Genomic DNA, 13,216 nt, shown 5'->3' with positions numbered 1-13,216 from the left:
AGCTGGTGGCAGGGAATTATCTTGTTGTGCGCTGAGCGAGACCATTACAGTGGTCTGTTGACTTTCTGCTAGCTCAGATTCAGAAGGAATTTATCCGGTGAAGTAAATACAGTGTTTATTTAATTAGTTGGCAATTTTCACGAGGTGCACACAACTCGTGTTGCACCTTTTAACACTGAGACTTTAGCGCACATAAAACCTGATGGTTGTTGCCAGGTCCGGTTGTCCCAGTCAAGGCTAACGTGACTTTTCAAGGATGCAGGTGCAGAGAATCGTCCTCAACTCACGACCAGGTTGGAAACTTATTATTATAATTCATTTAATAACAGAAGATGACATTGTTCTTTGTCTGTCGTGTTGCAACATTAATGCACACGTGTGTCTTACATTTAATCAAACTACTTATGTATGCATAAAGGTAACAACGGGGCGCCAGTTCCTTGAAACTTCCGTCTTGAGGAGACGACTTTGGCACCTGACCTGAAAGATGGGGAGGTCCTTGTTCGGACGCTTTGCCTATCAGTCGACCCTTACATGGTATTAATCTCACAGTCTGTAGTATTGGTGCAGTCAGAATGGTAATCAACTTTAAGTTATTGTATCTGCTCATGCATAAATAGATTCCAAGCTAAATACATGTTACAAAACAATAAAAGTTGAAGAAGCAAGTACTCAAGCTTCTTCTTGCCACTGCAGTTACACAACCACAGTTATATCATACAAACTAGACCACCTGTGTTATCCATAGAAAGTTTAAGACAAGAGTTGAGCATAAATCCTCTTACCTATCGTCCTGTTTTTGCTTCTCAGCGATGCAGAATGAACGAAGACACCGGTGTTGATTATGTGACTCCGTGGCAACTGTCTGAGTGTGTGGACGGCGGAGGTGTTGGTGTGGTCGAGTCAAGCCGCTGCAGTGCCTGCACTAAGGGAGATGTGGTCACTTCCTTCAACTGGCCTTGGCAGACCGATGCTGTTATGAAAGGAAGTGTCTTACAGAAGGTGTGGCATTTGAAAATGCACGCATGCATTAAAAGTTACCTGCAAGCCTGTTATGAATAAATACCAAGTGTGATAACACCTTCTGTTTGTATTGTAGGTTGATCCACAGTTGGTTGATGGGCGCTTGTCCTACTTTTTGGGCGCAGTTGGCATAACAGGCCTCACTGCTCTGTTGGGCGTAAGGGAGAAGGGTAATGTGACCAAAGGGGCCAATCAGACCATGGTGGTGAGTGGCGCGGCTGGGGCCTGTGGCTCCATAGCTGGACAGGTAACCACAGCACAATTCAGCCTTGGGTCCATTCCGGCTTTAATGTTGTATACACAGTTATAGCTATCTGAGATATTGGCAAAATACTCAGAAACAGCATCTTAAAATTGCCTTATTTCTAGTTTTCTTGGAGTCAATTAGAATTTTTTTTTATCTTTAAAATGTTTAAATGTAAGAAAGATAAAGGCAAGATAGTTGGTGATAACTATAACTGCTATTTTTTTAAAAACCACACTCAGGGTAGCAGATCTAATCTGGCTAACCATAAACAGAGATGCGATTACAGAGTAGGGGATGTGAATCCTGATTGTATCACTTCACCCTGCTCTTATTTTTCCAGATTGGCAGGCTGGATGGCTGTGTGAGAGTGGTTGGGATTTGCGGTTCTGATGAGAAGTGCAGAGCTTTAGTGGATGACCTGGGCTTCTCTGCAGCCATCAACTACCGCCAAGAGGACGTCGCTTCAAGGCTCAAGGAGTGCTGCCCTGATGGGATAGATGTTTACTTTGACAACGTGGGAGGTGCCATCAGTGATACTGTAATTACACAGGTACTGCTTGAGTTGTGTCTGTGTGCGCAGAACATAATGTAGTGGATGTTGTACTTGTACATTTGGGGGTTTTTTTAGGCTTGAAAATATGTGAATTTTGAGGTGTTAGTTGTTTTTGTTCTTTCCTTGTGGCTGTGGAAGAAGTGCTTCTTCCTGAGTTCCAACAGTGAGTGTTTTGTGTCTCATGAACTCGATGTCACACATTGACCTCCATCCCTCCTCCTACCTCCAGATGAACAACGACAGCCATGTGATCCTGTGTGGGCAGATCTCACAGTACAACAAGGATGTGCCGTATCCTCCGCCGCTGAGCGATGAGATAAAGGAAACGCTGCGAAGGAAGAACATCACACGGGAGCGGTTCACGGTGCTTAACTACATGAACTATGCTGAAGCTGCCCTCTGTGAACTCAGCCAGCGAGTTCAATCAGGTCAAATCAATGTAAGGAGGAAATGCACAATGATGCGTGGTTGAGTATGTGGGTGTTCTTGTTCTTTTGCAAAATGCGAACCTCTTCTCTCTCTGTCTCCTTGCATAATTTAGTTGTAGTAATGCTTTCACTCTGCAGGTGCTGGAAACTGTGGTGAATGGTATCGAAAATATGGGAGGTATGTAAGATTTAATTGTTGCATGTTTCTTTGTTAACTTGGCAGGAGTTGAATCATTTGTTTTCATTTTCTTGCAGATGCATTTTGCTCTATGATGACAGGGGGAAACATTGGCAAGCAAATTATAAAGATATCAGAGTGAAGAAAATCAGCTGCTCTCACCTGGCAGATGCCTGGAGAAATTAAACTACAGTTTCTATCACTGCCATTAACACTAACTTAATAAACTCAAATGAGATATTGCATTAATTAGCTGGTACAAGTTGATTACAATTATGAACCATGAATGAAAATAATCACACAGTGTTATCTGAAATTGTGTCCTTGTGAAAAATAAATGTGAAGAGTGATTGGAGGTTAGATAAGTCTTGAATTTGAATACTTAATAATGATTTAGACTTTTGGATATTGGTGCAGCAGTGTAATAACCTCATGAGATTAACTTTCTTCTAAATTGCAACAGTTTGTCATGGTTTTAAAATCTTCTAGTGTGTAAAACAATAACAACAACAATGCCATAATAAGACTTCAGCTTGTTTTATTGTATGGAGCCCCAAAACTGGCAAACCTGTCAAAGACAAAATACTATTAGTGTAATAATTACAATTGAGTGTCAAAGAAATATAGAGCTTTTTCTTTTTACCTCCAATCAGTTGAAAAACAAAATCTGATTTGGAGGTAAAACAAACATCAGTGGAACAATTAAGAAAACTGGCTAGTTTAGCGTTAACTGAAAACACTGCTAGTTTAACACACATTACCAGCTACCTCAGCTAGCTACCTAGCCAGCTAAATGACCGTAATGTAATGTAATGTAACTTTGTGTACACTAGCTTGCTGGCTAAATTGCTTTAAGAGTTTATACAATATACGCCAGCAGAATGCACACAATTAACAATACGGGTGGCTTAGTTTTAAGAAGAAAACTAGACTTTATTTAGTCATCACTGTCATTGTGTAGATGTGACTTGATGTCTCCTGTCTCATACTGTTAAACTAAAGATTTTAAAGTAGCATTAACATTAACTAAATTGGTTTGCTTGAGCTTTCCAGGAAAAGCTACAAAGACTACAAGAGCAAAGCTTCAACAGTACAGATATTAACTGTTAGCGAAGAGCTTTAACTAGCAGAAAAGGCTACTTAGTGTGTTTATTTTCTACCAATGTTTTCAGTTCAACTACATACCAATAGCAACCTCATTAAATCTGTGCCAAGATTAAACAAAAAGGAAAAAAAGATAAAGAATCGTGCAGCTGAAATATAAAGCTTTTCTTCTCACTCTGTTTTAATTATTTAACTATAGTTTTATTTATTGACATCAGTTTCTTTTCTTTTGTCAGTGTTGGGCTACATATTCTCGTTTTCTCCCTTTTGTAACATGTGACAATGACGTGAAGACAAACGCAAAGCACATGATTTACTGTAATGAACATTTTATTCCACAGCACTATAAACCATTAATAAAATAAAAAAAAGTGGTTGGCTCTAATTTTAGTTGTCGCCAGAAAAAAACGTGGCCGGTGTAAAACCGTCAACTTTTCATTCATATACTTCAATGTTTGAACATAGGAGGGGATGCAGAATAAGTCAATAAGTGAACACTTAGTACATGGTTTCTCTCAGACACATAGTGGTGGTGGTGGTTGATGTCTGTTGTTCTCGTCAACAGTCAAATCAGTGGACGGTACAGAACAACCAACCAGATTCACAGTTAAACATAATGAGTGAGAATGTATCAACTATCAAAATTGTCTCATCCAGATATGGTTTTTCTGCAAAGATTAAAAAAACAGTTCCATGCATAATTTGGAGGGTAGAAGTGAAATGCAACACAATACCGCCTCCTTGTGGACAGATTACAAAAATTGTACTGAGAATCCTTAGAGAATAACTGCAGTAACAGAAGTCCATCAATTTTTAATATCCATCTTTATGGAATTATACTTTTGGTAATACGAAAGACTGTGTATGCAGGGGGAGAAAGTTATGAAACCATTACCAGCAAGAGTGCACATAATTTAATTTTCTCATTGTCTAGCAGCTGTTCTAATCTTAAACTGTGTCTTATCACAGCACTGAGCAATTATTCTGCACTCATGCTGGGTATGGTTCTGAAAAGAACAACAACAACCCGGATCTAACTCTGTTGGAACATTGCTTCTATTAAAAGACTTGATAAATGTGGTCTTTGCCCTATTTGTCTTTAGATCAGTTTGTTCTTGTGGAATCCAGGCACCTGTTACCTCCGACTAGAAAGGATTGAATTAAGAGTGCAACAGACAGTTTACTTCACTCACACCTTCACAAAAAAAAGGAATTGGGGGAAAAATACAGACGAATATTGTTTTCCCCACACAAAACTGTCAAAATAACTTCCAACGCAAGGGATGCCCTTTACCAGTGCAGATATATAACATGAAGGAGAAAAAAAAGAAACCACTCAATACAATCAGGAAGAATAAATAAAAACAGCGTAGTACTGGTTCATCTCATTTCACCACATAACACATTCATTTTGTTGTCTTTTTTTAGCCACCACACATCTGGATTGTTTAACATGATTTTTTTTTAGTTCACTGAGCTACTATGGAGTATAAAAACATTGTCCTGAAATACTACTGGGACCAGCCTATTGTTCAAGTGCTCACATTCCTGAGAAACAAACAGCTGCTTTCTGTAGTCACGTTTGAAGGAGCACGAAGAGTCAGACCAGCTCGTTGTGTTTTGGTGAAATCTGGCATTAAAGTTTTTCGTATGACTATTCAATGCAAATATACTTTTTTTTATGCGGCAGTTGTGTGCAATGCAATTAATTTAATAACTTTCAGTTTCAGTTATTAACTACTTGTACACACAGATCGACTACAGTATTTGATTTTGTATTTTCCTTCATTTGATTTCCTGTAATCATGTGTAGAATAAACTTAGAATATAATCGTCTAGGTTGCATTACCTGTGTCATCTTCACCAAAGTTACTATAACTAACTCCCTGTCAGCCACAGGGAGTTAGGAAAGCTCACAGTGTACAAAATGACGCCTTCTCATCCACACAGTTTGTGTGTCGGAAGTTAAAACAGGAGGTTCGATTTGGCACGTCCACCCTTCATTAATGAATGAAAATGATTTTCAGAGGGAAGAATAAAAGCTGGTATCTTTCTTATTCGTCCTTTGGCAGTGGTGAAGTGGCATTCGGCCAAGGCAACACTTCCAAAAAGTGCTAAAGCTCAAGTAAATGAGTCAGCTTAAACCACAGCAGGATATTAACTGTGGCATACATTGGACTAGTTCACATAGCTCAAACAGGCTATTTTATCCCCAATGTATCCAAGGTGGTGTTTCTTTTTACACTGTACACATTGCTATGAATATGGCCAGAAATGTGCTCACCGGTGTTTTACAATAACATGCATATTAAGCAAACAATACTATCTATAAACAGGATAGTGAGTGATGTACTGTGAAGTGGCTATTTGAAGGAGGAGAGAAAGAAAGGGGGGGGGGGGGGGGGGGCAGCTGTCTTGGGAAAATTGAGGCTTTCAGAGGAGTCGTGGTGGCACAGTGAAACTACTGTCAAGAGGGAGAGACGCTCTTGCTGTTGTCGCGAACCAGAGGGGCGGGGCCTGTCCAGGCGCGGTAGACCAACAGCAGGCTGAGCCCCAATGCCCACGTGCGGACCGGAGACAGGAAAAAGGCCATTAGGCCGTAGGTCTCCAGGAGGAAGTAGCAGGAGTGGACCTGCCAAGTGAGCAGCAGCAGCATGAAGAGGTGAACCGCCAGAGTCCGCCAGCGGCAGCCCGGCCGCAGGAAGTGGGATCGGAAGGTGTTGCCTCTGCCACGGTGGTGGATGCTCCAGCAGAGGTAACAGGTGAGGGGCATGTTGAAGAACAGCATCTGGGGAAATGAAATGGCTCCAGTTAGACGTGATTAGTACTTGATTATCACTGCGGGTCGTTTATGACCACAGGTGACCCCTTTCACATATAAATAGGACATCTGGCCTTTTGCTAATAGAAAAACATCAATAGACACAAAACATATCTGCAGAAGGTCTTCCTCATGTGCACACATAACCGAGATGTGGACGTGCTGGATAAAATGTAATTCTTTACTTGAACGACTCCAACAACATAAGTGAGGCTGCCCTCCAGGAAGTGTCCATCGATGAACACCCCAAAGGCGAAGCAGGCACCACTATGGCCATCTATCAGTTCTCCTATGAACCACGGACCTGAAGGGAAGAGAGGCGGAAACAACACAGGAGTTATTCATACAGGAACAGAACCAATATTTGAACCATGTCACGTAGTAGATTTGAGTCTTAAATTCTGAGATATTGTGATTTGCGAGAACAACATTATTCTTAAAGTAGAGGCGTGTTCTGCCTGAAGCACCAGACAAAGAGAGGAAACCCACCTAAGGCTGTGCACAGGTTAAACAGCAGCAGAGAGTAGTAGAAGGTGTCCATTGTGCTGACCAGATGGAGGGACATACACGCTTGAGAGGTCAATCCTGGAGACGATAAACAAAACAAAAATGCATGAATATATGAAGAACAATAGCTGTTATTTAAATAATTACTTAAGCCTAGAGTCTGATCGTGGCTATCAGATAATTGCTCACCTCTCCCAACAGGAACACGCAGGAACCTGAAGGCCAGCAGCACCCCGACATTCAGAAGTATCACCAAAATGAAGGCCACTCGGGCCAGGACGTAGTGGTCTGTGAGGAGGATGAAGGACTGCACGAAACCAAAGCTTGGTGTCAGGTCCTCCTCCAGAGTAAAGTGCTGCTCCCGCACTGACGACCGGCCTGCCGAGTCCTGACTCACACGATACAATAAGAATTATAAGAAAGAGCGCATTAAAAGCCACAGTGCACAGACAGCAGATCTATCAACTGAATCATAATTGAACTCCATTGAACCAACCGAATGTAATTAAGACCTATGAAATATTTAACACTTTAAGGGGAAGATAAATGACGGCTGTACTGACCTTCACTTTAACTCTGATGGTGTGCAGTCCAGTGAGGTAGAGAGACGGATCCCACAGCAGAACGTAGAGGGGACCTCCAGCAGAGTGGCCGGTCCCCAGAGGTTCCCCATCGACGCTCACATGCACCGCTGTGATTGGGGCCTCTGAGAAGGCCAAGATCCTATTGAGAACCACGGAAAAGGAATGTTTTCATATTGAAAATTAGATAAAAGCAGTGTGTATTATGCTTACTGGTCGCCTAATAAAAAACACTTTATGATGAACTTCTGCCAAGGTTGCAAAAATCTGCATCTAGATGTGCATCAGGAACACATGAACATATGTTATTTACATTTAAATTTAAATAAGTGAGTGTTTGTGAGAAATAGCCCAAAAAAAGGTAATTTAAAAGATTAACTACCTAACTAAAAATGAACTTCCTTACTTGTTGCTAACTTTCTACTAAATGGCATCGAAAGCTGTCACCAGATATTTACATATATAGTACTGCTACTAACTAAAACCAAAAACATAACCTCCTGGGCCAAAGTAACCGCAGTTTAACAGTGATGTAATAATAAACATTGCAAGCTGGGTATATTACGCATCGGGGGCAGGTGCTCTGTATAAATTAGTGTTGTGGTCTCATGTGTCATCGAGGGGTTTATGGTTCAACAAACAGTCAACACGCACGCACACACACACACACACACACACACACACACACTGAACAGACACCTGATGTGTGTCGATCTGCGTATTCGACCCAGTGGCTCCGCTCCGGGGTGCAGGTACTGTGCGTCCTTGGGGTTGGTGATGAGCACCGCCGGCCACTGCTCGAACCTCAGGTCAGAGAAACTCAGCAGGTCGTGGTCTAAGGCCAGAACCCTGTACCTGCAGACAGATGTGAGATGTGAGGTTTATGCACGTTTTCAAGGCCTTTTTTAATATCACATAGAGTGCAATTTAATACCTTTGTCACAGTATGAAAACCAGGGACGATATGCCTAAAATTATTTTTTGGTATGACATATTTTTTCAGTACCTTTTAAGCCTTTATAACAATAATTCCACCCGATACAATTAATTAAATCAAGGCAACCTTGATTTTGGATAAATCGCGTCATCAAAAATGTATTAATTCATTTAAGCTAATTCAAATTTAAATTAAGAATTATATATATATATATATATATATATATATATAATTCTTAATACAAAAAATTATTTTATGTATTTATTTATATATATATAAATAAATACATACAATTATTTTTATCAGGTCTATAATTCTGTTTATCATTATAAGTGTAATTCTACTAATAATAGTGATTGTTGTTACCAAGAAACTGATATTTTCTGAGACAGTTATCGTATTGTAAAAATCTCATACCGTTACAACCCTATTAAGACAAGCAATGTAAAATAAAATAAACAATATTTTGCGATCCTGTTATTTTCTGTACCTGCGGTTGTCCATCCAGTCGCCCAGCTCCAGCTCCAGGGTGCCTTGAGGATGTCGGCTGTGGAGGACGGGCATCAGGCCGCCCAGTGTGTGCAGGTGGCCACACAGATATGCAACGGCAGATCTAAAACACAAGAAGTCTCAAATGTCAGAGAACTGTGAAAACAACACTGTCGTAATATCACAACAACTGCTTGAAAATACTTTTGTGTGTTCCTGAAAATCCAAAATAAAGGAATCTCCCATCACTTAGATTTAACAAATCTAAATAAAAAATGTGTCACTTAGATTAAAAATCCAGTTTGCGTGTCAAAAGAGCAGCCCACTGAACGTCAACGAGACAATACGTATTCACACACACCTTCAAACAAACTGGTTTGACACCCAGCATTTTCTTACCTCATCACGTCCCGAACTCCCGGAGACGGGGAGACGATGGTGGAGGTGGTGTAGTGGCCAAACCAGATCGACTGGTTGCTTTTCAGACTCTCAACTCTGAACGTGTCCAGCAAGTCCATTTGAGTCTGTCACATATAGAGTAAAAAATACACTTCATTCATTTTCCGCCGTGTACGAGTGCTTTGAAGACACATTTACAGCCGTTTATCACTTAAAGCACGAGGATACTGTACGTTTTGTAACTTTATACGTGTCAGTACAACCTTCTATTTGCCTATTTCTCAATTTAACGTTACTATTCAACGGCCACATTTCCTTATAGAGGAATATGACCATGAACCATTTAAGTCTCCTCTAACGAGTGAGTACTCAAAGCCTCTCTGCTTTGTGAAATTTGACACAAATTCAGTGACGGTGCTAGAGACAGTTGTACCTGGTTGAGAATACCAAAGAAGTTGTACGGCCTCTTGGGTCCTGGAGTCAGGGTGGCATCCGCACAGACAAAGGAGTAGTTGCCAAAGGGTGTTTTGTGAACATAGTGGAAGGAGCCTACTTTTTGATTAGCCGAGTATTTCCTGGAGAAAAAAAAAAGTCGATGTGAGCAACGAGATGCGGCGGCCTGGGACGGAGCCAGCAGCTCCAATAGAGTCCTGAGATAATTCGATGAATTTCAAATAAATAAATCAGGCTTGCATAGGAGACAGATTGTGTCTGGCAGAGGAGGACCACAACATTAAGAATATTAAGGAGACGAAAAGATCAATCAGCATTAACAGGAGCCGCAGTGTCACATAAAACATCATTTGTGTCAGAAGAAAAGCGAGTTGGTCTCTGTTTCATGCAGATTCTGCTTCTATTTTAGTCCTTAGGAAGCTCGGGATTATTGTCAATAAATAGGTCTGCAACTATTGAAGTTACTGTGTGTGGTCTGATCCACTTCACACTCGAGACAAGCAGGAGTAGACTGAGACTGGGTGGCATTTACTGTACTGTTGACCAATTCATACTGACCCGTAGTAATTGTTGACGCTGTCCAGAGAAAAAATATTGAAGGCATCTGTCAGAAGAAATGTAAAAAAAAATGGTGAGATTGAGCAGAATACAAACGATGAAAGAGGTTACTGAATGTCTAATGAATGAATTCCCAAAGGACCGATACATGTTTACTCCAGGAATCAGATTTCCTTGTGTTACGGGAAGATATAGAACAAAATCACCCACAAACAGTTAAACTGACATCAACAACTGCGATCAATAAGAGCAGAATAAGAGCGGTCAGAGAAACTCCAGATCTAATAACTTCTTTTCCACAGTTACAAAGTAAAGATATCTCCTTTCACATAGAATCTAATCTAAGAGCGGGCCATCAGCAGTGAAGAGGAGGGGTGGGATGAGAGCTGCAGTTAATGGGTTCTTCAGAAAATCTTAATTGTACTCTGGGATGTTTCTATTGGAGAGACCGTAACGATAACAAAGTGCTGCGGTTAATCACCGTGATTTCCTCGGATGTCTATCCACCTCGTGCGCTCCATCACGCGCGACCTCTTCAGGATGTTGTGGTAAGCCTGCCACTCCACCTCGTGCTGGAGGGAGCCCACCTTACTCTCCGTTTTGGCATCTGTCAGATCCCCTGTGGAGTGGGAAAAAAAGAGTCAACGTGGCCACGCCCATTTACATCATTACAAGACATTGTAATGTGTTTCCAGGTGGCTTTAGTTATAGATGGGTGGCAGGTTACTGTACCTGTCGCGAGCACTAGATCCGGCTTGATCACTTCGATTGTGTCAGTGCAGAACTTTTCAAAATCGGGAATGCGTCTTGGGTCGTGAAAACGGCTAATGTGAATGTCAGAGACCTTGAAGCAGACATAAATAAAAACAGAATCAGTGATAAATAAATAATAATACAAATGGTCTTGAATCTGGTCTTTATCTGGCCTTTATAACACATTAGTACAAGAGTTGTAAAACAGAATGGTACAAAGTCTGACTACAAATTACAGTGTTGCTGAAGCACCTTTTTTTTTTTTACCTGACAATGACACACTTCTGTGGTCAGTGACCCCTTTCTGTCAATCATTCACAGTTCAGAGTTCAGCGGGTGAATTACAACGGCAAAAGCCAAAAGGTAGGTCGTCTACATTTATGTTAAATGTAAGATTTAAAAACATTTAGATATTGGTTAAATTGAGACTAGAGACTAAAGAAAGCTAGCTGGTGAGACAGAATAAAGCCCACCTGTATAAACCAGAATATATTGCCCAACTCGCCGCCGGGGAATGGGGGAGAGCTCCTGGATCCATCTCCATCACCGACAGTCGGCTGCTGATGAACGCTCCGCTTCGGGTGCCACGCCGTGTCATAGCTGTCCAGCACCCAGGAGGTGATGCACGCCAGGGCCAGTCCGAGGAGCACCAGCGCACCGAACAGCTTCAGCATCCTCCTGTAACGACGAGAGAGGCGGCTAGCTGCCGCCGTCTGTCCCGTACAGGAAAAAAAAAAGCTAGCTACTGGTGGAAATAGCTAAAGGGGGCACGAATCACACTAAACATTAAACTACAGATATATTGTCAACCATCTAGCTACATAGCTAAGAGCTCAGACCGTTTCTGTCGCTGCCATCGCGGCCACGGGAGACGCATTGAGGCGACGGCTCTCCGCTCAGCTGCCTTCTGAAGGCGGAGGAGGAGGAGGAGGAGGTAGCTCCGGCAGGTCAGCTAGCTAGCTAGCTTAGCTACCAGCTACCAACACGGCACACTGTGACCTGTTGGATGTGGAACGTCACCCGGAGTGTGTGTGGAGGAGGAGGAGCTCTCACTCTGACGGTGTTTTCCGGGTACCGCAATCGACCGCAACACCACTGCTTCCTGTCATCGCGAGGACTTGCGAGAATAAAAAATAAATAATAATAATTTGTTTTTTTTAAGAAAAAATTTAATTTTGAAACAAATATCAAATGTGTAATATTGCAATCAAAGTAAATATCGTACATAGATCTATATAGTGTTTGTTTATCTTTTGTTTATCATTTCATAACTTCACAACATATATGATCAATGATTTTATTTGATCAATGCAAACTAAATCCAGCATCTATATATACAATATCCCCTTTGTGAGCCAACTGTACAATGCATTACTGTGGTACTATCATTGCGCAGTGTATTTCCCTATACATTACTTAACATTAATATATATACATATAAGGAGGCCCATATATATATAAATATATATATATAAAAATATATATGTGTTTATATATATATTTATATGTATATGAAGCAACCTGTGACATTAATCATATTTATTCCAGCGCTCTTTTCACTCTGCACCATTGCACTATTGTCCTACTGTTTACACATTTATGTAGTATATATATATATATATATATATATATATATATATATATATATATATATATATATATATATATATAAAAACAAATGTTTATGTTGTCCCTTTCCAGCTTTGTGTATATTTCTGTGTAAGAGCAATGGCAAACCACAACCAAATTCCTTGAATGTGTTAAAGATAATTCTGATTGTTGAGGTCAAAATTGAGTCGTAAAATAATATTTATGTTCCTTTGCTTTTTACTAAATGGAAAAGATAATTTACTAAACCACATTTTGTGGTCTTGAATATATTTCATCCATTAATGTCAATGGGAACATAGTGAGATTGGGTAAACGTTACTTTTTTGCAAACTGTGTTAAACACCCAGAAGTAAAATAGGCATATATTTGCAATAATGTTTTTCTAAACAGCTGTGTTTTTTGTTTTTGTAGTTAATGCATACAAATAAAAATAAACTCACGGATGGATAGAAAATGAACACATTGCAAAATGAATTATTATTATTATTAAATCCCTGTGAAGACGACGCCATCAGTTAACGCCATCTTTAACATAATGTCGCCTCCCAGTGGTCTTTGTGAAAAGTGTCATATT

At 40.5% G+C, this 13,216-nt stretch overlaps 2 protein-coding genes across 3 annotated transcripts; one reads left to right on the top strand and one right to left on the bottom strand.

Moving 5' to 3' along the window:
- Positions 1-39: 39 nt before the first annotated feature.
- ptgr2 (prostaglandin reductase 2) lies at positions 40-3,907 on the top strand. 2 transcript variants are annotated; one of them, XM_068721527.1, is made up of 8 exons: positions 40-293; positions 419-537; positions 811-1,002; positions 1,100-1,270; positions 1,611-1,820; positions 2,053-2,262; positions 2,390-2,429; positions 2,507-3,907. In XM_068721527.1, the coding sequence occupies exons 2-8, from the start codon at positions 535-537 to the stop codon at positions 2,569-2,571; spliced, it is 891 nt and encodes a 296-aa protein (XP_068577628.1). In that variant the 5' UTR covers positions 40-293; positions 419-534; the 3' UTR covers positions 2,572-3,907. The 2 variants fall into 2 exon arrangements, with proteins under 2 accessions (XP_068577628.1, XP_068577629.1); XM_068721528.1 differs by having other exon boundaries at positions 419-578.
- Positions 3,846-12,061, bottom strand: tmem62 (transmembrane protein 62). The gene is made up of 13 exons (XM_068721526.1): positions 11,505-12,061; positions 11,011-11,122; positions 10,760-10,897; positions 10,279-10,324; positions 9,701-9,842; positions 9,268-9,392; positions 8,870-8,992; positions 8,142-8,297; positions 7,425-7,584; positions 7,051-7,249; positions 6,844-6,939; positions 6,540-6,658; positions 3,846-6,321 (listed from the first exon to the last, which is right to left on the bottom strand). The coding sequence occupies exons 1-13, from the start codon at positions 11,703-11,705 to the stop codon at positions 6,001-6,003; spliced, it is 1,938 nt and encodes a 645-aa protein (XP_068577627.1). The 5' UTR covers positions 11,706-12,061; the 3' UTR covers positions 3,846-6,000.
- Positions 12,062-13,216: the final 1,155 nt, after the last annotated feature.

The sequence above is a fragment of the Cebidichthys violaceus genome, unplaced genomic scaffold (assembly GCF_023349555.1).
Source record: "Cebidichthys violaceus isolate CVI_PGR_0920_01 unplaced genomic scaffold, fCebVio1.0.p SCAF_28, whole genome shotgun sequence".
Lineage (NCBI taxonomy): Eukaryota > Metazoa > Chordata > Actinopteri > Perciformes > Stichaeidae > Cebidichthys > Cebidichthys violaceus.
Note: the sequence above shows the minus strand (reverse complement) of the source record. Positions and strands in the feature narration are given on the sequence as shown.